The sequence below is a fragment of the Mastigoproctus giganteus genome, chromosome 1 (genome assembly GCF_048544385.1).
Source record: "Mastigoproctus giganteus isolate SK-2022 chromosome 1, ASM4854438v1, whole genome shotgun sequence".
Lineage (NCBI taxonomy): Eukaryota > Metazoa > Arthropoda > Arachnida > Uropygi > Thelyphonidae > Mastigoproctus > Mastigoproctus giganteus.
This window is the reverse complement of record NC_143575.1, coordinates 55751636-55775287: the sequence shown is the minus strand read 5'-3', so window position 1 is coordinate 55775287 and position 23652 is coordinate 55751636. Positions and strand designations below refer to the sequence as shown.

Here is a 23652-nt window from a genome sequence, read left to right as displayed (position 1 = left end):
TGATTCCATGAGGAGAGGAAGGAATAGAATGACATCTGTTCCCTGGTGGTGCGGGGAGTTAAGCAGACTTAGATGCCTTATCAATAAGACTCGCAGGAAGTTTCAGCGAGCCAGACGGTCAGTCCACCAGAACCTGGACGACTACCGGGAGCGTTATGCTCCGTCAAGGAGAAATTATACCAAGGTGATTCGTGACTGCAAGGCTTTGGCAGGACTTTGTCTCTGACAGAGGCAACTTGAACACTTGGGGACTGCCGTACTGGTTGGTTATGGATAAGGTTAGACTTGACCAGGTCCAGCATTCAGTTTTCGGGGGATTGAGCGAGTCTCAGACCTGGAACGATACTATGCTTACTGTGCTCCATGCGCTTTTTTCCCGTTGACGACGTCGATGGTGAAATGCCAGAACAGACTACTATTCATTTTGCAAATCAGGGCAGTAGTTCTGGTGCATCCAGTGAGATGTTTACCCTAGCTGAACTTGATTGGGCTGTTAAGCATATGAGAAATTGTTGGGCCCCGGCATTGATCACATTTCGGCGGAGGTCTTGAAGGAATTTTTCTGGCAATGTCCTGACTTATTTTTGTCGCTGTACAACCAATGCCTCAATGAGGGCATGTTTCCACAGAGTTGGAAAGAAACCAGAATCATCATTCTTCTGAAGGGAGACGATCGTGAGAGGACTGACCCGTCTTCTTACAGGCCTGTTGCCTTACTATCTGTTCTTGGAAAGACATTTGAAAGGCTCATAATGAATTGCTTAAACAAGGCGTACAGAGACAACTGCCAGGAGTCTGACCGGCAGTATGGTTTCAGAACAGGCCGATCAGCCGAGGACGCCATGGCGAGACTGCTCTCGCTGGTACACGCTCTGAGAGCAAGTACGTCCTGGGTATTTTCCTTGATTTCAAGGGAGCTTTTGACCGCCTATGGTGGGAAAGCATTCTATGCTGATTGAGGGTTGTGGACTGTCCGAGTGATATCTGCCGTCTCATGCGTAGCTACTTTCACGATCGGAGAGTGGTGGTCTATAACCGCTTCAAGAAAGTATGTCACACGGTCTCCAGAGGAGTTCTGCAGGAGTCCATCATTGGTCCTTTCATGTGGAACTTTGTCTTGGACGAGTTATTGAACCAAGTCTGGAATGGTGTTGAGATCGTAGCTTACGCAGACGATGTTGCAGTACTGGTGTGCGGTAACGCCCGATTAGAACTGGAGCAAAAAGCCAGTTGGGTTTTGAGTAGGATACAGACTTAGGCCTCGGTTCACAAGCTAATGATATCGCCGACGAAGTCGCAGTGCATGATGCTTAAAGGACTTTTGAGTCCGAACAGACATCCCACGGTAGGCCTTGGTGGTCTCTCCTTTGGCTTTGCTCCAGTGGTTAAGTTTCTGGGAGTCAATCTTGATCAGAGACTGAGTTTTATTCCTCATGCGAAGGCCTTGAGGGATAAGATAAAAAAAGCTGTATGGGAAACTGAGGAGAATTACCCAAACTGACTGGGGAATCAAAGGAAGGAACTTGGACGTTCTATACAGTTGCCTCTTTGTCCCTATTATTACCTATGCCTGTGGAGCCTGGGGTCAGGCAGTAGACAGATGTGTTGTGAAGCGACACTTGATGGCAGCTCAGAGGTTTGTGCTGCTCAGTGTGACCAGAGCCTGCTGCACTGTCTCCACAGAAGCCCTACAGATTATAGCTGGTACAGTGCCAGTTGACTTGGTAGTTCTCGATCGACTCCTGAGATATCGGACCAAGAACAATATACCCACGGAACTGATGAGTGTCCATTGTTGCCCCGATGTGGGAAGAACTTACGGCAGACCCAACTTGAAGGTTGAGAAAAAGCGTATATCGCTGGAGGTCCATCGGCTCTGGCAAGAGCGTTGGGCGACATCCTCAAAGGGCAGAGTGACATTCAAACTACTGCGTAACGTTTCGAAGTTGGAACAGTTACGTAGGTGGCCTAAGCTTGGGATCTTTCTGGCTATGGTTGTTACTGGACACGGACTTCGGTTGCTGCTGCATAAACTAGGCCTCGCGGACAGTGATTGCTGTCATTGCGGACAGATTGAGGATAGCCAGCATGTAATTTTTCAATGTCAGCTGTATAAAATACCAAGGTGAAGGCTTCTTAGCCATTTAGGGGTTTCCTCTCCCCATGAAATGCAAAGACTTTTTGACAGTGAAAATATATATAAAGTTTTCTTGATGTATCTAAAAAATTTAAATATTATTCGTAGTGCTCAGGGCACTACTTGAACTATGGGTTCACTTTATTCCCGCATGCTTGCGGATGTTAGCATTGTGTTGCAAGTGCTTGTCGTTGCTTATTTAGTTTTGTATTATATGTACATGGTACTTTTGGACTTCTAAATTGATGTATAAAAATTTCTTTTGACTTCTAAATTGATATAGTTTTTATATTGTGGTTGGATCAAAGCAATCTGAATTCTATGAACTTAGAGCTAAAAAGCTGGAGTAAATTTAAGGGTAGTAGCGACCTGCCTCACGGGGCTAGGGATGGTAAACTTCCCTGCGATAGGGGCGAGTCCTGGTCACACAGAAGGCCAAATAGGTCGATGTAAATAGTGTTGTTGAGCTTTTGCTCAGGAAACGCTTCAGTGAGTGTAAATATGATGATGATATACCAATGCCCCATAAGTTATTGTAAATGTCACATTATCTTATTAGATATTATTAAATTAATTAGCATATAACCCTTCATAAAATAACAGGAGAAATACCATAAATGAAAACAAAAAACTGAATTTTTGATATACTGTATTAAAAATTTTATTCGATATATCAAAATTCATACAGGATTAGAAAAAATTATTTTTTTTTGGTTCTGTATGAATACTACTCTATTAAGAAAATTCTGTTATTACAGGAAAAAAGATCCCCTTCTCTGTTTTTGATTCTAACAAATAACAAGCTTTAGTTTGCTTATTTAAATTAATATATTATGATGCAATTTGGGTGAAGGTGAGAAGAAATCCCTGGCATTATATATTTATACATCGATGAGCCAAAACATTATGACCACCTACCTAATATGATGTTGATCCTACATGTGCAGCCAAAACAGCTCATAACCGGCGAGGCATGGATGCTACATGATTTCTAAATGTGTCTTGTGGTATCTGGTACGACACGTAATCAGCAGATCCTTTAACTCCTGTATGGTCTGTGGTTGAGATGCCACAGATCGGAGTTGCTGTTCCAACACAAACCACAGATGGAACAGCAACTCTGATCTGTTCCAACACAAACCACAGATGCTCAATGGGATTGATGTCTGGGGAATTTGGAGGCCAGGGCAATACCTGGAAGTCTTCCTCATGTTCCACAAACTAGTCTTGAACAATCCAGGAGGTGTGGCATGGTGCATTATCCTGTTGAAAGACTGCACCGTCAGAGGGGAAGACCGTTGCCACGAAAGGATGTACTTGGTCAGCAATGATGTTTAGGTAAAGTGCTGTTTTCGTGTCTAACAGCAGCAGGGTTTACCCCCATCTTCGCGTAGCTTTCATTGTGGGTGTCACAGTTCGCTGTTAAGGCCAGAGATTTAAAAGTGTGTGGGCTACAAGACAACAAGTGCAAAAAAGCGGGAAATGGAAGTAAAAAAAAAAATTTACAACCACTGTATAAGACGCACCCAGTTTTTAGACCCCAAATTTTTTGAAAAAAGGTGCGTCTTATACATGGGGAAATACAGTAGTTCTTGACTGTGCGGTAGAGAATTTCCGGGACCATAGCAGTCCGGAGCCTTGCCAGGACACTTGGCCACCATAGGGTGTCGATTGTCCTGGCAAATTTCACAGAGATCACTAGAAGGTACTTCTTGTTACATCCATTTGCTAGATTCAGCAAATGCCGGAGGGTGTCCATGGCAGGGGATCCTGTCTTGAAACCAAATTGGTTAGGCAAAGCATGGCCTGCTGCATTGTAATGCTGTTTGCAGTCGGTAGTACAGTCGGCACTCAAGGAGTTTGCTGACCACTGAAAGCAAGGCTATTGGACAATATGAGTCTGGGAGATCTGGAGGTTTTGATAGATTCTTTAGTATAAGTTTAATTTGTCGTTTTCCACTGAAAGCAAGGCTATTTAGACAATATGAGTCGGGGAGATCTGGAGGTTTTGATAGATTCTTTAGTATAAGTTTAATTTGTCGTTTTCCACTGAAAGCAAGGCTATTTAGACAATATGAGTCGGGGAGATCTGGAGGTTTTGATAGATTCTTTAGTATAAGTTTAATTTGTCGTTTTCCACTGAAAGCAAGGCTATTGAACAATATGAGTCTGGGAGATTGGAGGTGGTAGTAGTAGTAGTAGTAGCAGTAGCAGTGGCACATGATGCAAGAAAGCAAGTGTAGGAGCTTATGCAGCATAAGCCAAAAAAAAAAAAAAAAAAAATCACACCATTCCCTCCAAATACCTGTCCAGTTCCTCCTTAAATTCATTTAACCTATCAACTTCCACATCGACAGATGGAAGTTTGTTCCAGCAATTAACCACCCGCTGGCTAAAGGCAAATTTCCGCACATCTATTCTACATCTGTCCTTTCTTAATTTGAACTTATGTCCCCATAGGTTCGTAATCTGAACAAGTGGAAGGATCCCATCAGAATTCAGCGTGCTCAACCCATTCAAGGCCATATAGACCTCAATCAGATCACCGCGCAGGTGCCTAGTCTCCAGCCACTGCAGTTTGCAGAACTTAAGCCTCTCTTGGTAAGAGGATCCCTTCATTCCCCTCACCAATCGTGTTGCTCTTCTCTGTACACGCTCAAGCTCAAGCAAATCTACATCCTTCCTAAAATGAGGCCTCCAGACCTGTACGCAGTACTCAAGGCGTGGCCTGACCATTGCCTTATACAGAGGGACAATCACCTCCTTTTCCCTGCTAGCAAAATTCCTATATATCATTGACAAAACCCCATGACCCGCCCTAGCAGGCTGTCTGCACTGCTCAGAAAACTTCATATCTGACTGCACAATTACTCCCAGGTCTTTTTCATTTTCTACCACCTTAAGTGTAGTACCACACAGTTGGTACGTTTCTCTGGGGTTACTTCTCCCCATATGCAGTACTTTGCATTTGTCAAGGTTGAACTTCAGTTGCCACTTCTCAGCCCATCTGCCCAAATTATCTAGATCCTGTTGCAGTAGCACACTGCCATTACTGTCATTAACAACCCTGCCAACCTTTGTGTCATCTGCAAACTTCGACATTAAGCCTGATATACCTTCATCAATATCATTGATAAATACACAAAACAACAGTGGACCCAACACCGAACCCTGTGGGACTCCACTAATAACATTAGTCCACGAAGAGCAGCACCCATTGATTACCACCCTCTGTCTTCTCCCACTTAACCATCCTTTTATCCATTGTAGCAACTTACCCTTAATACCATTCTGCTCCAATTTGTACAGTAGTCTTCCATGCGCAACAGTGTCAAAAGCTTTCCTGAAATCCAAGTATATGATATCAAAATTATTTTTTGCATCCAGTTCCTTTGTGACCACATCATAATAACCAATCAAATTTGTCAGACAAGACTTTCCCTTAACAAACCCATGCTGTGTTTGAATTATTGCTGCAGTCTTGTCTAGATGATCCTGCAATGCATCTTTAACCAGTGACTCCATTATTTTACCCGGAACAGAAGTTAAACTAACTGGTCTGTAATTACTCGGTTTTGATAGATTCTTTAGTATAAGTTTAATTTGTCGTTTTCTACTGAAAGCAAAGCTATTTGGACAATATGAGTCGGGGAGATCTGGTGATTTTGATGGATTCTTTAGTATAAGTTTAACATTTGTCATTTTCCAAAACAATTGGCAGCAGCTGGTCTGAAGGCAGGTGTTGAATAAGTTGAGGAGTAGATCGGGAGCAATGTCCACTGTCTTTTTCACTATTTTGGGTTCGAGTAGGTCTGGTCCTGTGCATTTGTTCCCTTTGATGTGTGCTGCATCATTGATGAGTTCCTCCCTGCTGAAGGGCAGTTCAGTTGTCTGAGTTCGGTAGTCCTCATTTTCTTGGCATATAAGCAGTTGCTCATGGTTGTTTGGTCCACTTCCAGCTTAAAGACTGTGTTTAGGATGTTGACTACTGAGTGCTAGGATTGGATCTTCATTTGGTAGTCTGGTTGCCATGTTGACTTTGCCCCTGGGAAGTTTGTTAGTGGCAATTTTGTACACCATCCCCCAGGGATCGTTGTTGCCCATTGTTGAGACCATTTGTTCCCAAGACTTCTGTTTACTTTTACGGGTTTGTGCCGTATGTGCATTCTTGGCTTTGCTATATTGAAGGCGGAGGGCCTCAACCTCCACAACTGGGCAGGTTGTGGAGGTTGAGGAGGTATTATTATTATTTATTATTTTTTTTCATGCTAGTTCTCAATTGCAATCTGCATGCTGGCGGCTAATATGTGCACATTGCAATTGATGAGCAGGATTGCTGGCATCTGATTTTTTATTTATTTTTTTCAGATGCAGAATTTTTTTTTTTTTTGCTGGCTCTTGGGTGTGGGCAACCTGGGAGCAGAATTTTGCAGGCACCTGCCAGTTTTGCACAGCCACTGGTGCGTGTGGGATTTTCTGGTGCTATGTTAGCACTGACATAGGAGTAGACCCAGGTTCGGCTCCTTATGCTAGGGCGAGCATCGAGTGGTGTTTGCCCATGTTGGTGGCTGCCACCTGATACACAGAGGCCTGGTAAATACACATTTGCACTTCAGGCCGATGTGATTAAGAGTTTTTTTTTTTTTTTTTTCTCTACATGACAATTGGTGGAGATGGACGAATAGTCCTGGTGCCACTGTGAGACAGGTATACATATACAAAGGGTACTAGGAAAGTTTTGCAATATGATGCAACAATGAATCACAGGAAGCTGCTTGTTGCTGCATGTTGAGACATGTTCATATGTGCATAGTAGCCGCCGCGCCAAGTCGATGGGCTCAGTTATTCATTAGTAGTGAGAGTGTAAAGTGCTTGCGATGGCATCGTGGTCACGAAATGAGATAAGGACAGTTTTGCGGTATAATTTCGTGCGTGGTTTAACCATAGACCAGTGCTTAGAAGAAATGACTCTTGCACTAGATGATGATTGTCCACATCGTACAACGATATTCAGGTGGTATAGAGAATTCCAAAGGGGAAATTTCACTCTGGAGGATTCTCAGAAGCCGGGAAGGCCACAAACGTCAGTTACAGAGGAAAACGTTACTGCTGTGAGGAAAATGCTTGACGAAAACAGGTGAGTGACCTACCAACAGATAGAGGATACTTTGGGCCTAAATGCACCAGCAATTCGTTTGATTCTGCAAGATCATTTGCACGTGAAGAAACTTTGTTCTCTCTGGGTGTCGCATCAACTGACTGAAGAGCAGATGACACGACGTGTGACTTGGTGCCGGGAGATGTTAAAAAAGTTTGATAAGGGACAATCTCGGTATGTGAACAACATCGTGACAGGTGACGAGACTTGGCTGTACTATTACGATCTGCCGACCAAGGCTCAAAACAAAGTTTGGGTCTTTGATGATGACGACACACCTGTAATTGTCAGAAAATCCCGATCTGTGAAGAAGAAAATGATAGCTGTATTTTTCAAATCGAGTGGAATTGTGGAACGTGTCGTTTTGGACACGCAGAAGACAGTCACAGCTAAGTGGTATACTGAACAATGCCTGCCTAAAGTCATTGGATCTATGAAGAACCTGCGGCCAAAGTCAAGAATGGACACCTGGTACCTCCATCACGAAAATGCTCCAGCTCACCGCGCCAAAGCCTGCACTGAATATTTGACCACGACAGGACTGAAACTTCTTGAGCACTCTCCCTACAGTCCAGACCTTGCTCCCTGCGACTTTGCACTGTTCCCGCATGTGAAAATGAAGCTAAAAGGGAGGCGGTTTTCCAGTGATGAGGACCTTCTACGGGCTTGGGACAACGAGTGTGCTTTACTCCCTAGTGAAACTTGGCAGAACTGGTTTAAAGATTGGTTTCGGAGGATGGAGAGGTGTATTGAATGTAGAGGAAATTACTTTGAAAAAATTAAATAAACAAAGCTGTATTGCAAAACTTTCCTAGTACCCTTTGTACATATCTTTAGTCATAGTGGAATATTTGGGTGTGAGTAAGGTCTGTGCATCCTGATCCTGAATATGATTTTTTAAGCTCTTCTGATAGACTTCTTCGACCAGTTGCCCTGGAGTAAGGTCTTTGTCTAGGTTAAAGATGATTATTGAGGGCCCCTTCCGCTTGGGGGGCTGCTGTAAGTCCCCAGTTCGGGAATTTTAGGATTGGTTATAATTTTCTGCGCTTCTTCTTTAGTTTCAGTCTCTATTATTATGCCTACATTCCTGGTCTTTCATACTGATTTTATTCTGGTAGTTTTAAACTCTTCACCCAATTTACTCATTACTTTGGTTTTTAGCTCTTCACTTGATTTGTTGTTGTCTGTGGATGTTGGTCGCAGGCCAACCAGGTTGGATTGTGTCAGTAAGGTGTCTGTGCAGCATCAGGTGCATCAGCGCTTGTGCATATGAGGGAGCATGCTGTAGCATTTGCTTTGCTCTCCCAGACTGGAAGGCCTCGAGCTTGATTGGAGAGATTGCTTCTACAGGGATGGGATACACTTAAATAGAAAGGGTGCAAGAATATTTGCTGATGCTATCGAGGCAGTGTTAGGTGGGTCGGAAAACTGCTAGCTTGGGGGGAGACAAAGACCAATAGATTGACAGTAGCCACTGGCAGAGGTGAAAGAGATTCTTGCACTGCTTCTATTAGAATGAGCAGAAGCCTGAAAAACAAGATGCATGGTATTTCAGAGACTGCTGGGAGCCATTGCGGTACAAGTAAACACATGGGTTGTGTTAGGGTAGCTAAGAATAGAAACATGTGCAGGTATACTTGCGTGTACACCAATGCTAGGAGTTTAGTAAATAAATTTGATGAATTTGAGGTATTGCTCAAAACATCGAAGGCAGATATTGTTGGGATATCAGAGACGTGGTGTCACACAGATATAAGGGATGCGGAACTGCAATTTGGGGAGTACAACATCTACAGAAAGAATAGACAGGATAGGAAGGGGGGAGGTGTGTTATGCTATTAGTTAAGAAACACATAAAAACCAAGGAAGTGAAGCCAGTCGACATCGCTGGACAGTGCAGTGTGGAGTCAGTTTGGTGTGACATAAACATTGGGAGATCAAAATTGAGAGTAGGAGTGTGCTATAGGCCTAATGACTCTGATGAGTATAATAAGGAACTGTACAGGGAAATAGAGTGGGCCAGTAAATCAGTGTCTTATAATGGGAGATTTTAATTTCCCAGATATTGACTGGATTTTGGGGGCTGGTTACTCACACACTAGCAGGGCTTTTGTGGATTTATTGGATGATTGTTTTCTACATCAGCATGTTCGGGAGGCAACTAGAGGGAATAATACTCTTGATTTGATTATCAGCAGTGATTCTTCATGCATTAAGAATCTGCAGATAAATGAACCATTAGGTGGCAGTGATCACAGTGTGCTGAAGTGGGATTTACTGAAAGAGGTAACTACCATTAGGGGTAAAGGGAAGGGTTATTGCTTCCGTAAAGGCGACTACGATGGACTGAGACAGTATTTAAATTCTATACAGTGGGACCAACTGATGATGTTACCAACAGCAAATTCAAAATGGGAAGCATTCAAAGAACTTATCTTGGAAGCTACTAGGCTTTACATACCAACTAAGAAATATTGTTCAAGGTTTAGGCCAAAATGGATGTCAGATGAACTAATGAGGCATATGGCAGAGAAGAAAAATGCATGGGATACATACAAATTAACACCTATGATAGATACAAGTTGATATGCAACCAAGTTACAAAGGAGGTTAGGCAGGCGAAGGCAGATTACGAGAAATCCTTGGCAAGGGATGCAAAGAAAAACAGCAAAGAGTTCTTTACTTATGTAAACTCTAGAAGGAAGGGGATGAATCAGATTGGTCCACTTGATATTGATGGGTCAAGTGTTGATGATCCTGCTCAGGTAGCTAACAAACTAAATGAATATTTTGCATCGACATTCACACATGAGGAGTTATTCAGCGAGGGGAATGCCAGAGGTGTATTCAACTCTAGCAGTAAGCTACAGAATCTTGAAATAACTGGGAGTAAAGTGGAGGAGAAACTGTTGAAGATAAACACAAGAAAGGCACCCGGGGTGGATGGGATCTATCCAGTTATATTAAAGGAGGCAGCAAAGGAAGTAAGCAAACCCTTAGCCATAATTATGAGAGCTTCCTTGGACTCAGGGGAGGTACCCATAGACTGGAAATGTGCAAATGTGACCCCAATTCACAAAGGAGGATCAAAGGCTGACACAAGTAATTATAGACCTGTGAGCTTAACTTCTGTTCCAGGAAAATTAATGGAGGCACTGGTTAAAGAAGCACTGCAGGATCATTTAGACAAGACTTCAGTTATAGCTCAGACACAGCATGGTTTTGTTAAGGGGAAGTCTTGCCTGACCAACTTGATTGGATACTATGATTCAGTCACAAAAGAACTGGATGCAGGGAATAACTTTGATATTATATACTTGGATCTTAGAAAGGCTTTTGATACTGTTGCACATGGAAGACTGCTACACAAATTGGAGCAGTGTGACATTGGAGGCAAATTGCTGCTATGGATAAAGGGGTGGTTGAGGGGGAGAAGACAGAGAGTGGTAATCAATGGACACTGCTCATCGTGGACTGATGTTATTAGTGGAGTCCCTCAGGGCTCAGTGTTGGGTCCATTATTGTTTTCTGTATTTATAAATGATATTGATGATGGTATATCGGGCTTAATGTCCAAGTTTGCAGACGATACAAAGGTTGGCAGGGTTGTCAAGGACACTACTGACACTATGCTACTGCAACAGGATCTGGAAAGGTTAGCAGATGGGCTGAGAGGTGGCAAATGAAGTTTAACATTGACAAATGTAAAGTACTAGACATGGGAAACAGCAACCCCAGAGCAACGTATCAACTCTGTGGTACAACACTGACAGTGGTAGAGAATGAAAGGGACTTGGGGGTGGTTGTGCAGGCAAATATGAAGTTCTCTGAGCAGTGCAGACGGGCTGCAAGAGTAGCTCATGGGGTATTGTCAATGATATACAGGAATTTTTCCAGCAGGGATAAGGAGGTGATTATTCCATTGTATAAGGCGATGGTCAGGCCACACCTAGAGTACTGTATACAGGTCTGGAGGCCTCATTTCAAGAAGGATGTAGAGCTGCTGAGAAGTACAGCAGAGAAGGGCAACAATGAGTACAGAGAAGGGCAACAAGATTAGTGAATGGAACAAAGGGGTGCTCTTACGAAGAAAGGCTTAAGTTTTGCAAATTACAGTGTCTGGAGACTAGGCACCAGCGAGGTGATCTGCTAGAGGTGTATAAAGCCTTGAATGGTTTAAGCATGCTCAATGCTGATAGGATTCTTCCTCTAGCTCAGAAAAATCACCTGAGAGGGCATAAATTCAAATTGAGGAAAGACAGATGTAGGATAGACGTGCGGAAATTTGCCTTTACCCAGCGGGTGGTTGGTTGGTGGAACAGACTTCCATCCCTTGTGGTGGAGGTTGATAGCCTAAATAAGTTTAAGGCTCAGCTGGACAGGTATTTTGAACGAACAGAGGGGGAAGTGGTTTTTTTTTTTTTTTTTTGGCTGATGCTGCATAAGCTTGCTTTCTTGCATCAAATGCCTCTACTAATGCTAATGCTTCACTTTAGCCTACTCGCAGTCAAGGTTCGTCTGTTGCAGGATTGTCTCTAATTTCGTCCAAATAGTCACAATTTTACCACAAAGTCCCATCGTAATCCTATTGCACCATTCCTTGAGGAGATCTTCCGTGGTTCTGACGATCAGAGTTTGTTCGAGCACTGTTCCTTCTGGGAGTGTGGGGTCCAGTGGTTCTAAGGTTTCGTCCTGCTTGATCTCTTTGCCCAGGGTCCACTTGGGAGTCAGGGAGCCCCTGGGTTTCTTTTGTCTCCTGCTGGCTTCTCATTTCTCTATCTGTTTTTTGAACAGTTCCTTTTCTGTTTTTCTGCTTAATCATGGGGACCATTTTTGCATCCTCCAGTTCATTATATTAGTCTGTGCAGGGAAGAAGGTTGGAGGTAGCTTGCTGAGTGGCAGAGCTAAAGTCTTCAGTGTTGTTTTCAGTTTCTAAAGGCATTTTGCACAAAGTTGGATTATCAAAGAATTTGGATAACTGGGTGCATGATATGCTGTCAAAATGATGTCATATCAAGGTAACTACTTAATGCTCAGGGCCATAACTAATCTTAAATAAGCACAATAAATTCACTATATAAAACAGTTCAAGCAATCAAATTAATAATTGTTAGTCACCGCTAGATTGATGGAAACTGTTCCAGAGAAATGCATAGCAAAGAAGGCCGCTGCAATTGACAAAATAAACTGTGGTGTTCTGTTAATCGCCTTCCAAACTGAAGGTCACCATGACCCCAGGTAAGGCTATTAACAGAGAGCTAGGATGAGACCTTAATGCCCGCAAAAATAGTAGCGTTTGACCTTGTGTTTCTCAGCCCTTGACTATAAAGCCTTTATAGCTAAGAACTTTGAGCTTGTGTCACACAGCAGCCAACAGAGTATCTTAACGCATATACTTATCACATAGGAAAATTTTCAAATAAAGATTACCTGATGGCAGTCTGCACAATGTAAGTTGAAGAATGAAAAAACATCTGATAAGGCATCTATTAGTATGAATTTAGATTTAATAAGCAAGAAGAAACTATATAAATTTTTAAAAACTTGAAGAGCATACAAATCACTTGTCCACACACTACACGTGCATGCACAGCGCCTCTGATGTTTAGGTAAGGTAAGGTGTATTTAGTGTCAGACGGCATCAGGGGTTTCCCCCATCTCTGCGTAGTTTTCATTATGGGTGTACCAGTTCACTGGAAATGCCAGAGATTTAAAACTGTGGATATTGTACATGTGTAATGTCGTGTACCTTTGTTCATCTGGTCATTTAGCCGCTGGACCCCTGCTGTGGCCCAATGTTGCCCCATCTTCGCCCTGTGGAGGCAGACCAGAAAACACCAGTAGACTAAGATTTACTCTGTCAGGTCCTGCCACCTAATTTCCTGAGATTTCAGTGGCTAGGACCTTAAATAAAAAAAAATTAAAAAAAATAAAAAAATAAATAGAAATAAAAATTTTTGCGAAATTACTGGATAAAATGGAAGCTGAAAGGTTAATATCAACGCAATTAGATTTGTACTTATGAATTTTGAGAGCTGTGTGGGGCATATGCTGTTTAGGCAGAGTAGGGGAGGGAGACTGAAGGCTGGGGGGGAAAAGACAAATATGGGGTCAATAGGGAAGGCGACCCCAGAGTTGGCAGTGGGGCATGCCCATGCCCACCAGAGGGGAGTGAGGGTGGTGAGGGGAGGGGAGAAGATCTCCCCTCCGCCAGGGAGTGTGGAAGGAAAGGCACCGCGATAGGGCGTGGTACAGGTCGTCATAAAGTGCCTTTGCAGCGTCAATGCATTTGTCTAGTCCAGTGTAGTTGTCTGTTTCTTGATGGGTTCATTCCTGGAGTAGAGCTCAGCCAAGTGGGTGTGACAAGTCTTGTTTGATGAAGGCAGTGTCTCTGCTGACTTGTTGGATCCAGCTTATCACAAGAACACACACAGGTCCAGGTCCCCTCCAAGTGTGGTTTGTCTCTTCTTCCTTCATAGCATGGTTTTATGGTGTCAGTCCATTGTCCCTTTCTTGTGGGGGGGTTTGTCCCACCTTTGGTCATTGAATTTTCGTGTTGTACTTGGCTGGATATGTCTTCGTTATCTGTCATTTTAGCCTGGTGTTTTTCAGTTTGGTCCATCTTTGTAGATGGCTATTAATGTCTTCCTTCTGGAGAAGAGTTCTTGTGCATAGCAGCTGAGGGCTGTGAATTCCTCAGGCGTGTCTAATAGGTGGTGTTCCTCATTGTTCGGTACATATTGGATCCTTGTGATTAGGAGGCTTCTAAGGTCCTCATACAACTTGCACTTACACATAATATGCTGCTATGTTTCCTGTTCTCCACAGGTACAGCCAGAGTCTTCTGTGATGCCCAGTGCATTCAGTTTCGCTTTGAATGGCCCATGGCCCGTGAGTAGGAAGGTTGTGTTTAATCCCGGGTATAGCCACGCTGGGGCCTTTGGGTATAGTTTGGTGATGTACGGGATGAATTTGGGTGTTATCACTCCCTTGCTGATTTCGCTCCACCTGTTTTGCCATATCTGTGTCAAGTGATCTACTATTCTTTGTTTTTCTCCCTTCCGATTGTTGGTAATGTCGATGGTAAAGTCATTTATCGTGGTTGGCGTTCCCTTGGATAGATGATACGTAAGCCCACAACGGGTCACTTCCAGGTCCAGAGGTAGGACCCCTGCCAGGACCTGCAGGGCACTTGTGCTCACTGTACGACACACCCTTGTTATTGTGAGCAGAATGTTTTGTTGAATTGTCTTCTTAGTGCATTAATCTTCCATTCACTGCAGTACCCACTTTCACATACCATACGGGAGACTTGTAAGTGATAACCGGGATAACGATTGCTTTATAGTACAGGGATAGGGTCCTCCTGTTTAGTCCCCAATCTCTGTGTGTAACTCTGGCCACCAATACCGGATATTTTCTGAGTTTATCTTTTAGGTACATAAGGTGTGGCTTGAAGGATAAATTTTGATCAAGGATGATTCCAAGGTATTTAATCTGATCTGACAATTTTATTGCTTTCCCGGCTATCTTTATGCGGTGGCCTCAAGTTTAAGGTGCCCTTGAGTAGTACTGAGTTGTCTTTTCAGGTGAAATTTTGAGAGTATGGAGCATGGCCCAGTCCTGTAGGATTCAAATGGCTTGGTTTGCATGTGCCTCCAATCCGGATCGCGAGTCTGCCGAAATCATCAGCACCAAGTTGGCCGCGAAGGCTTGGGCCTCGACTTCTCCCAGGTCCATGGTGAGTAGTTCATCGAATACCATATCCTACAAGAGTGGCCCCAGGACGGATCCCTGAGGGCAGGCCTGTTTAAGCTTTGGAAGGGTGTCACTACCTGTACCCGTCTGTCTGTGAGGTACGCTTTAATGCTGTTGTATAAATTCATTGGTACTTTCGCTGCCCTGAGCCTGGCCAGGATGCTCGGCCACCAAAGGGTGTCGAATGCCCCCGCAAAGTCCACCACTATAACAAGGAAGTACTTCTTAGTGCATTGAGCTGCTTTTGTGACCAGGCCTTGGATGGCTTCAATTTTCGATGATCCCAGTATGAATCCATACTGTTTGTATGTGTTTAGATTTGCTTTGTGGTAATGCTGTTGTATTCTCTTGTGCAGTAGTCTCTCATATAGTTTGCTTAGCGTTGAGAGCAGAGCTATTGGCTTATAAGAATTCGGTAATTCCTGGGGTTTGGTTGGTTTCTTGGGTATCAGCTTTAGATTGGCTGTTCTCCATCTAGATGGGAACTGGCCTGTCCTTAGGCAACAGTTGAATAGTCGAAGTAGAAGTTCCGGGATAGTTTCTGTGGCTTTTTTTGATCATCTCTGGTTGTATTAGATCCGGGCTGGGACATTCTTTGTTCTTGCTGCAGCTTCATGCAGTTCATCTGTTGTGAATGGGGGGTGTGTCGTATAGTCCTCGTTTGCCTGGCAAATTGCCTGCTGGTCCTCCGTTAGTAGTTCGGGCGGATCTTGTATTATGGCATTTATGATTCCTTCCAGGTTGTGGTTAGGTCTCCCTGCGGCGTTTTTGTTGCAGTTATCACTTCTCCCCCGGGTAGTTTATTTGTGGTTATTTTGTCTACCACTCCCCAGGGGTCGTTATTTCCTGTTATTTGGATGAATCTTTCCCAGGATGTCCTCTTATTCTTTTTTATTGTCTCTGTATATAGGTTCCTGATTTGCCTATATTGTTGTCATAGTTCCACTACTTCTTTAGGGGGCTATGTTGCTTGGGCCCTCTGGTACTGTTTTCTCTTGTTTTGCACCTGTCTCCTGAGTCTCTGGAGCTCCAGGGTCCACCAGGGCATGGCCCCGGATGTGGGGGGGTTTCCTCTTCATGGCTGCTTTCGCGGCACTGGTGATATAGTGGGTTATATCTCGCTGTAGCTGGTCCAGAATTTCGCTTCCGCTGCCTGTTTCCTGTATGGGCAGTTTCTCAAAATATTGTTATTCTCTGGTGAGGAGGTGTTTTCAGAATATGTCCCAGTTTGCCTTGCCTATTCCAAATTTGTACTGCATGTGTCTGGTAACTGTGGTTCTGGTTAGGTTTCTTTCTATACAATAGGTGATAGTTTGGTGGTCAGACGTCCATGCATTTTGCACAGTCCAGTTTGTGACATGGCTTTCGATGTTCCTGGAGGTTATGTCAATTGTTGACTCCTATAGCATATTTCAGTATGTTGGAAGGCAGAAGGGCTGATTCTTGACCGTGGAAATTGAATTTGTGAGAAATTCTTCTAATCACTGTCCATTCATCGTACCCCAGTGGTCTGGTGTTGTACTATGCCAAAGGTGAGATCGGCAGTTGACATCTGCCCCCTATAAGGATTTTCTGCCCTGCTAGGATGGATTGTATAGTCTGTAAGTAGGCTGTGGAAAGTCAATTTCAGTTCCCGGTCTGCAGTAGAGAGCAATCACATAAAAGCCTATAGAGCTCATGATATGGGTGCAGGTGACCCAGGGGGTGCATAACTGAGAAATTTTTGTAACTGTTAGCTCCGGGTTCCTTATCAGTATGGCTGCCCAGGGAATATCTTCATCACTTTGCATTATTTTATAACTAAGTGGATAGCCTCTAACTTGTTTCTGGTGAATGTATGGTTCAAGTACGATTATGATGTCTGCATTTTCCTCGTCTGTCCTAAGGCGCACTTTTCAATCACCGCTCGAGCCCACTGTGCATTCAGTTGGTGGATCTTTAGTATTCCGTTGTTGTAACATTTATGGTGTGTCTCCATAGTCGATTCTCGATTGGAAGGTATTCTTTATCTTGAGATAGGTGGGGCAGTTTGCATCTCGGATTGAGTGTGTGTGTTCAAGTCTCAGGCTTTTACAGTTTATGCAGATGGGTTCCTTGGTTTTATTGGGATAATTGTTATAGTTGTGTCCTTTCTCCCCACAGTAGCCGCAGGTCGGTTCCTTTTGGCTGCAGGTATGGGAGGTGTGGCCATACTTGCAACATCTGAAGCACTTGGGTATGGCCCTGTGTTCCCGAAACCGTAGGCTACTCCACTCAATGTAGATTCTGCTCTGCATTTTTAGGGCTTGCCAAGCAGGTGGGACCAGCTCCATGGTCCAGTTGCATCCTCCACTGTTTTTTGACATTGTCTTATATTTTGGGGTCACTAGTGTTTCCCCTTCCGGGTCCGGTAGGTGGCTTTTGAGGTTTCTTCTGTAGATCTCCTCTGCCAGTTGCTGAGGTTGTAGATCCTGGTGAACGTTGAATATTGTAATTGATGGCTCTTTTATTTTGGGGGCCTCTGCCGTGAGTCCCAGATAATTTATCTTTGCATTTGCTAGTATTTCTTCAGCATCTTCTTTACTCTCTATAACAATTCCAGGATTCCTTCTTTTTCCTAATAGATTTGATACTGGTGTTTTCAAAGTCTTCTTTCAAGTTTTCTATGACCTTTTGCTTGATTTGTTCACTGCAGTCTTTCTACTCTCCAGTGGCTCTGAGGATTGACAATATTTGGGGTCTTCAGTAATGTCTTCCTTTTCTGGATTGGTGCATTGCTTGTTTTCTCTGCCTCGCTTGATGTATTCCTCAGTGCTTGGGCGTATGTGGGGGTGCTCTGTGGAATTTGTTTTGCCCCACAGTCAGTGTAGGCCTGGAGTTTTGTGTTGACCCTCTCACTTTCGAGGCAAGTTTTCACCAGAAGTGTGTCGAGCTTATTCCACAGGGTCACTATTTGTGCCCTTAATAGTGTGGTTACTCTATTTTCCAATGCTGTTTTAAGAAACAAGGATTTCTCATATATTGTACCCCTCTGGCAGGGTAGGATCCAGTGGGTGGGTCCTGCAGTTTATCTTCATTGGCTTCTTTTGGTGCTGTGGAGTTTTCTTGTGACTCTTTTGATTCCATTTGAGAACATGTTTCCTGTTCTGGTTTCCTTTCTTATTCTTTTTCTTCCTGGTCTGAGGGCTCCAGAGTGGGGGTCCATCACCTTTTCTTGTTGGCCAAGTATAGTAGTGTCATTGTTTTGGGTCTGCTGCATGGAGTGTCTGATTTTATCCATTTTCTCCTCCATTTCAGTATTTGCTGGATAAATGAGTCTGGTTGGTTTATCGGGATTATTCTCTTGCTGTTGAACAGTACTTTAAAAGTTGTGGCAAATGATGCCCACCATAAGTTCGTAGCTTAAACGTGAGGCTAGTTATGTGCCTTTAAGATATTGGGCTGTCCTCCTCAGCATTTGGGGTGAGGGGAAATAGCCGAGTGTTAAAAATGCCCTTAGAACCATGGGATTACTTCCCTATAAGGTATTCGGGGGCGCCAAAGACGACGGTAGCATTGCGAACACTAAGTTTTGCTGGAGAAGAGATCACTCCTTACCATGTAAAGTCTATGGTGTGGGGGGGGGAGGAATCACTAAAGTCATTATTCTTTACGATAGAGTCGCACAGCATGTTTGAAATTTTTGGAACAGAGACACTGTTCAAGGTCACTTTGCTTGGGACACCTCCCCAGTCAAGTGCCAGGTGTAAACGTGGCAGCTGCGTGTATCGACCACCTCTCTATATCCCTGTCGTCAGCCACATGGTGACCAGTACAGTCTGATAACAAAGGATACAGATAATTATGCTTCAATCTGGCTATAATAAACTTTAACCACATATTTAAGCACAAAAATCAGGAGCGCGAAATAACGTGTCCACTCACAACGATGGCCATATTGGCTTCCGATGTTTAGGTAGGTGGTAGATGTCAGAGTGCCCAGCACATGGATGACTATACCCAGGGTATCCCAGCAGCACATTGCCCAAAGCATGACACCGCCACCACTGGTTTGTTTTCGTCCCATGGTGCATCCAGGCACCATCACTTCCTCAGGTAAACTATGCACATGTACCCGGCCGTCCACTTTGTGCAACAGGAAACATGATTCATTGGACCAGATGACCTTCTTCCAATCACTGAAGATCCAGTTTCAGTTCTTGAATGCCCATTGTAGGCGCTGTCACCAGTGAACCGTGGTTAGCATGGGCACTCGGAGTGGCCTGCGGTTACGCAGCCCCATTCTCAGCAGGATTCGATGTACTGTGTGTTGTGGCACATTACTCCCCCTCACCAGCATTCCGATTACTGGGAGTTGCACCACAGTTGCCCTTCTGTTGGCACATATCGTCCAGGAGAGCCTTCACTCACCTCGTGCATCGATGAGCCATGGTCGTCCAACACCTCATTGGCAGTTTGTGGCTTTACCTCCTCGTACCACTTTCAGTAGGTTCTAACCACGGCTGACTGTGAGCACCTCACAATTCCACAAAAAAAGTCCACAAGCTGTGCCGTTTTGGATATGCTGTGACCTAGTGGTCTGGCCATTACAATTTGGCCCTTGTCAAACTCGTTTAAGTCCACTGCTTTTCCCATCTGAAGAACAAGAGTAATACTGATTAACGGAGCTCAATATCAGGTGTTTTTTATACTGTATCCTGACCCACACTCGCACCGTAGTTCACCTGTTGTTGCTTCGATTTGCACAATGACTCTCTGGTCATAATGTTTTGGCTCAACCATGTATATATATATTTGTTATTTTTCAAAAGCCCACTGAACTCATTCGAAATTTTTTTTTTTTTTATTTATACTCAGTATATTCAAAAACGCTTTAAAAGGTTTTTAGAGACAGTCTGAAGAAAGCTTCAAAATACTGTAATTATTTAGTTGAATTTAGTTGTAACATTTGAAATATGTAATTAAAAAATGTTAAAATTTAAATATTTCTTAGTGATCATAGCACCCTCTTACAGTATGACTGGTACACAGACAAAGAAAATTATATACAGTGAAACCTCTCTTATTGGACTTCTCCCATTACTGGACACTTTTTAATAACAGACATTTCTTAATGCACTAAAATATCCTAAGTAAGGCCATGAAGCCATAAAAAGTATCTGAAACCTCTCTTATTGGACTCCTCCCATTACTGGACACCTTTTAATAACAGACATTTTTTCTTAATGCACTGAAATGTCCTAAGTAAGGCCATAAAGCCATAAAAAGTTAAATCTCAGATATTTGATTAATGATAGTTTCTTTAAATAAAGTTTATTAATTTTATTATAATATAACCTACTTTAAAAGTTCATAAAAGAATTTATATTTAAAATACTATCAAAAATGAACTGTAAAAATCTGAGAATGTATTTTTGTATTATAATTTTATTTTTTAGATGACGAGGATCAAACAGGGCCAGAAGAAACAGTTCATCCAGTAAGATTTCTTACTTTTCATAATAAAAATTATGCTATATACAGATACTGTAACTAAATAAAATTGATATAATTCTTGGTTCTTTCAAAACTTGAAAGCTTTCAAGCTTTATGGAAATGCAGCTCTATAAAGGTACAGCTGATTTCCAGTAGATGCTGTTTTAAGAGTTACGAAAAAGCACAGGCACATATTATAATTGTTTCTAATGTATGGAATATGCATTATTGGTGGAAAGTAAAAATTATTAATTAATTCCAAGTAAAATAAATGCTTCTTTATTGCCATGTATGAGGGTCATTAAAAAAAAGATGTGCTAGAATAAAAGAAACACTTTACTATGTATAATTAACTTATATTTATTAAATTTATAAAACTAAACAATAATGGGGATGGGGAGAAAATGTCTCCAGGATAGTTAAGACACCAGGTAACAATAAAACTGAATCAGATCCTCAGAGTTACCTCACACTCCACATGAAATGCTCAACCAGCAGTCCATATATTACAGCATCTCTCAGACTTATTATAATAATAAATAATAATAATAATAAGTCTGAAACATGCTGTAATACCTGGACTGCTGGTGGAGCAATTATTATATTAATAGTCTCCACCTGCATTAGTAGTTGGATTATAGGATGTTTTCTTTCATCCAGTGAATTGTTAATTACTAGAATAAGTAACCTCTGCGGGTAGTTGAAGCTGACAGTTTTGATAAATTGTGAAAGGTCAGCTGGTCAGTTACCTATGTGAAGAAGGAAACATTTAGGTAGTTTATTTTCTTTTTTTTATTTTTATATATTTTATTTTTTATTGTTTATTTTTATTTATTACTATTTTATTTATTTATTAATTTTTGGCTTGTATAGCTAAAGCCTGTGGCTTCCTTGCACTACATGGCTCATACTGATAACTAGACATTGGATTATGTGCACTAAAAACAGGTGAAATATACACCAAAATGCTAATATATGCATTACACTTTTTACATTTATTACTCGTAGTAGTAGTAGTAGTAGCAGTAGTAGTGGCATGTGATGCAAGAAAGCAAGTGTATGAGCTTATGCAGCATCAGCCAAAAAAAAAAAAAAATCACACCATTCCCTCCAAATGCCTGTCCAGTTCCTCCTTAAATTTATTTAACCTATCAACTTCCATAACGACAGATGGAAGTTTGTTCCAGCATTAACCACCCGCTGGCTAAAGGCAAATTTCCGCACATCTATTCTACATCTGTCTTTTCTTAATTTGAATTTATGCCCCCTTAGGTTCGTAATCTGAACAAGTGGAAGGATCCCATCAGAATTCAGCCTGCTCAACCCATTCAAGGCCTTATACACCTCAATCTGATCACCGTGCAGGTGCCTAGTCTCCAGCCACTGCAATTTGCAGAACTTAAGTCTCTCTTGGTAAGAGACTCCCTTCATTCCCCTCACCAATCTTGTTGCCCTTCTCTGTACACGCTCAAATGAATCTACATCCTTCCTAAAATGAGGCCTCCAGACCTGTACGCAGTACTCAAGGTGTGGCCTGACCATTGCCTTATACAGAGGGACAATCACCTCCTTTTCCCTGCTAGCAAAATTCCTATATATAATTGACAAAACCCCATGACCTTCCCTGGCAGCCTGTCTGCATTGCTCAGAAAACTTCATATCTGACTGCACAATTACTTCCAGGTCTTTTTCATTTTCTACCACCTTAAGTGTAGTACCACACAGTTGGTACGTTTCTCTGGGGTTACTTCTACCCATATGCAGTATTTTGCATTTGTCAAGGTTAAACTTTAGTTGCCACTTCTTAGCCCATCTGCCCAAATTATCTAGATCCTGTTGCATTTATTATATTTATTATTATAATTAATTGAACCAGTCTTTTTGTACACAACGTTAGGTAATAAAACTGTTTATGATAAGTTTTAACACCTTATTAAAACGTTTCCATTTTAGTCTCACAGCTGGCGTAATTTTTGTTACAATAATATATTTACCCCGAGTGGCTCACATCTGATGAGTTTATTTAGAATTACCTGAAGATTTTGGCTTGGCACACCCAGAATCCTGATCTGTATATCATCATTCTTCTCTTTCTTGGTAATTCCCTTTTACTTCTCTCTCTCTCTCTCTCAGGGTAACTCAAATTTTTTTTTTTTTTGGCTGGTGCAGCCTTGGGCTTCCTTGCATCATATGGCTAATAATAATAATTGTAAATTTGTGGCCTTTATCGTTTTAGATTATTTTATATGCAGAGAATGACCTGTGAAAGTGACTGGGCTGTATTTAAAAATGTGAGCTTTTGATGCCTCTACTTGAAATGGAAGTTCATTTCCTTTCTCATTTATAAATTCATCTATTTTCCTTAAAGAGTGAAATCCCGGGTTCATTTCTAAAACATTGTTGTGTTTTCTTCTTATTTCTTCTGCTATGCCTCAAGGCATGGTTGAAATTTGCATTTCAACTTTTTCCATCTCTCCAATTGCACTGTTCAAAAAAAGCTCACACATTTTCTAGCTAAAGAATTAGAAAACTTTGGCTTATCATTACCAATAGCATACTGTCCAGTGAATCAGCAAATTCTTTTATATAATCAAAACTTTCAGCATAAAACAGTGCCTCTTGTAACCATGTTTCCATCTTGTGAGAACATGATAGGTAGCATATTTCTGTAAGTTGCCGTTCATGAAGGCACTTTTGACAAAAGCTTTTCTTTTAATACTAGAAATAAGTTTGTTAATTTCACCAAAATTCTCCCGAATTGCTTCTGCCAATCTATGTAAGCTATGGGTTAAGCAAGTAACATGGATCAGATTTGAATAGAAACCTTGTAACGCAGAAGCGTGTCACTAAAAAAAAATGCAGACTCTTTTGCTGTGGGTCAATTATGGCTATAATAACTGCAGAGAATCATTACAAAATCTTGCTATTGTAGAATAATTCGCCTTTTTTTGAGGGCATTACAAGCAAGTAAACATTGGCACTATGGTTCTGCATTTAATTCTCTAAATATAAAAAGTACAATATTGCAGCAATAAACGTACAGTATGTTGTTTCATCAACAGACAACCAAATATAGTTTTCTCTAATATACTTGACAAATTTTGCGAATGTCATAAATAGTGTTAGGGTAATAATTCTTTCTCAA

At 42.1% G+C, this 23652-nt stretch overlaps 1 protein-coding gene across 1 annotated transcript in view; it reads left to right on the top strand.

Annotated features, from left to right (window-relative positions):
• Positions 1-23652, top strand: part of LOC150090808 (uncharacterized) — a 791939-nt gene that overhangs the window by 59276 nt on the left and 709011 nt on the right. The window contains exon 3 of the mRNA XM_090372970.1: positions 20471-20511. Coding sequence (XP_090229096.1) covers positions 20471-20511 — 41 coding nt within the window. The remainder of the gene's footprint in view (positions 1-20470; positions 20512-23652) is intronic.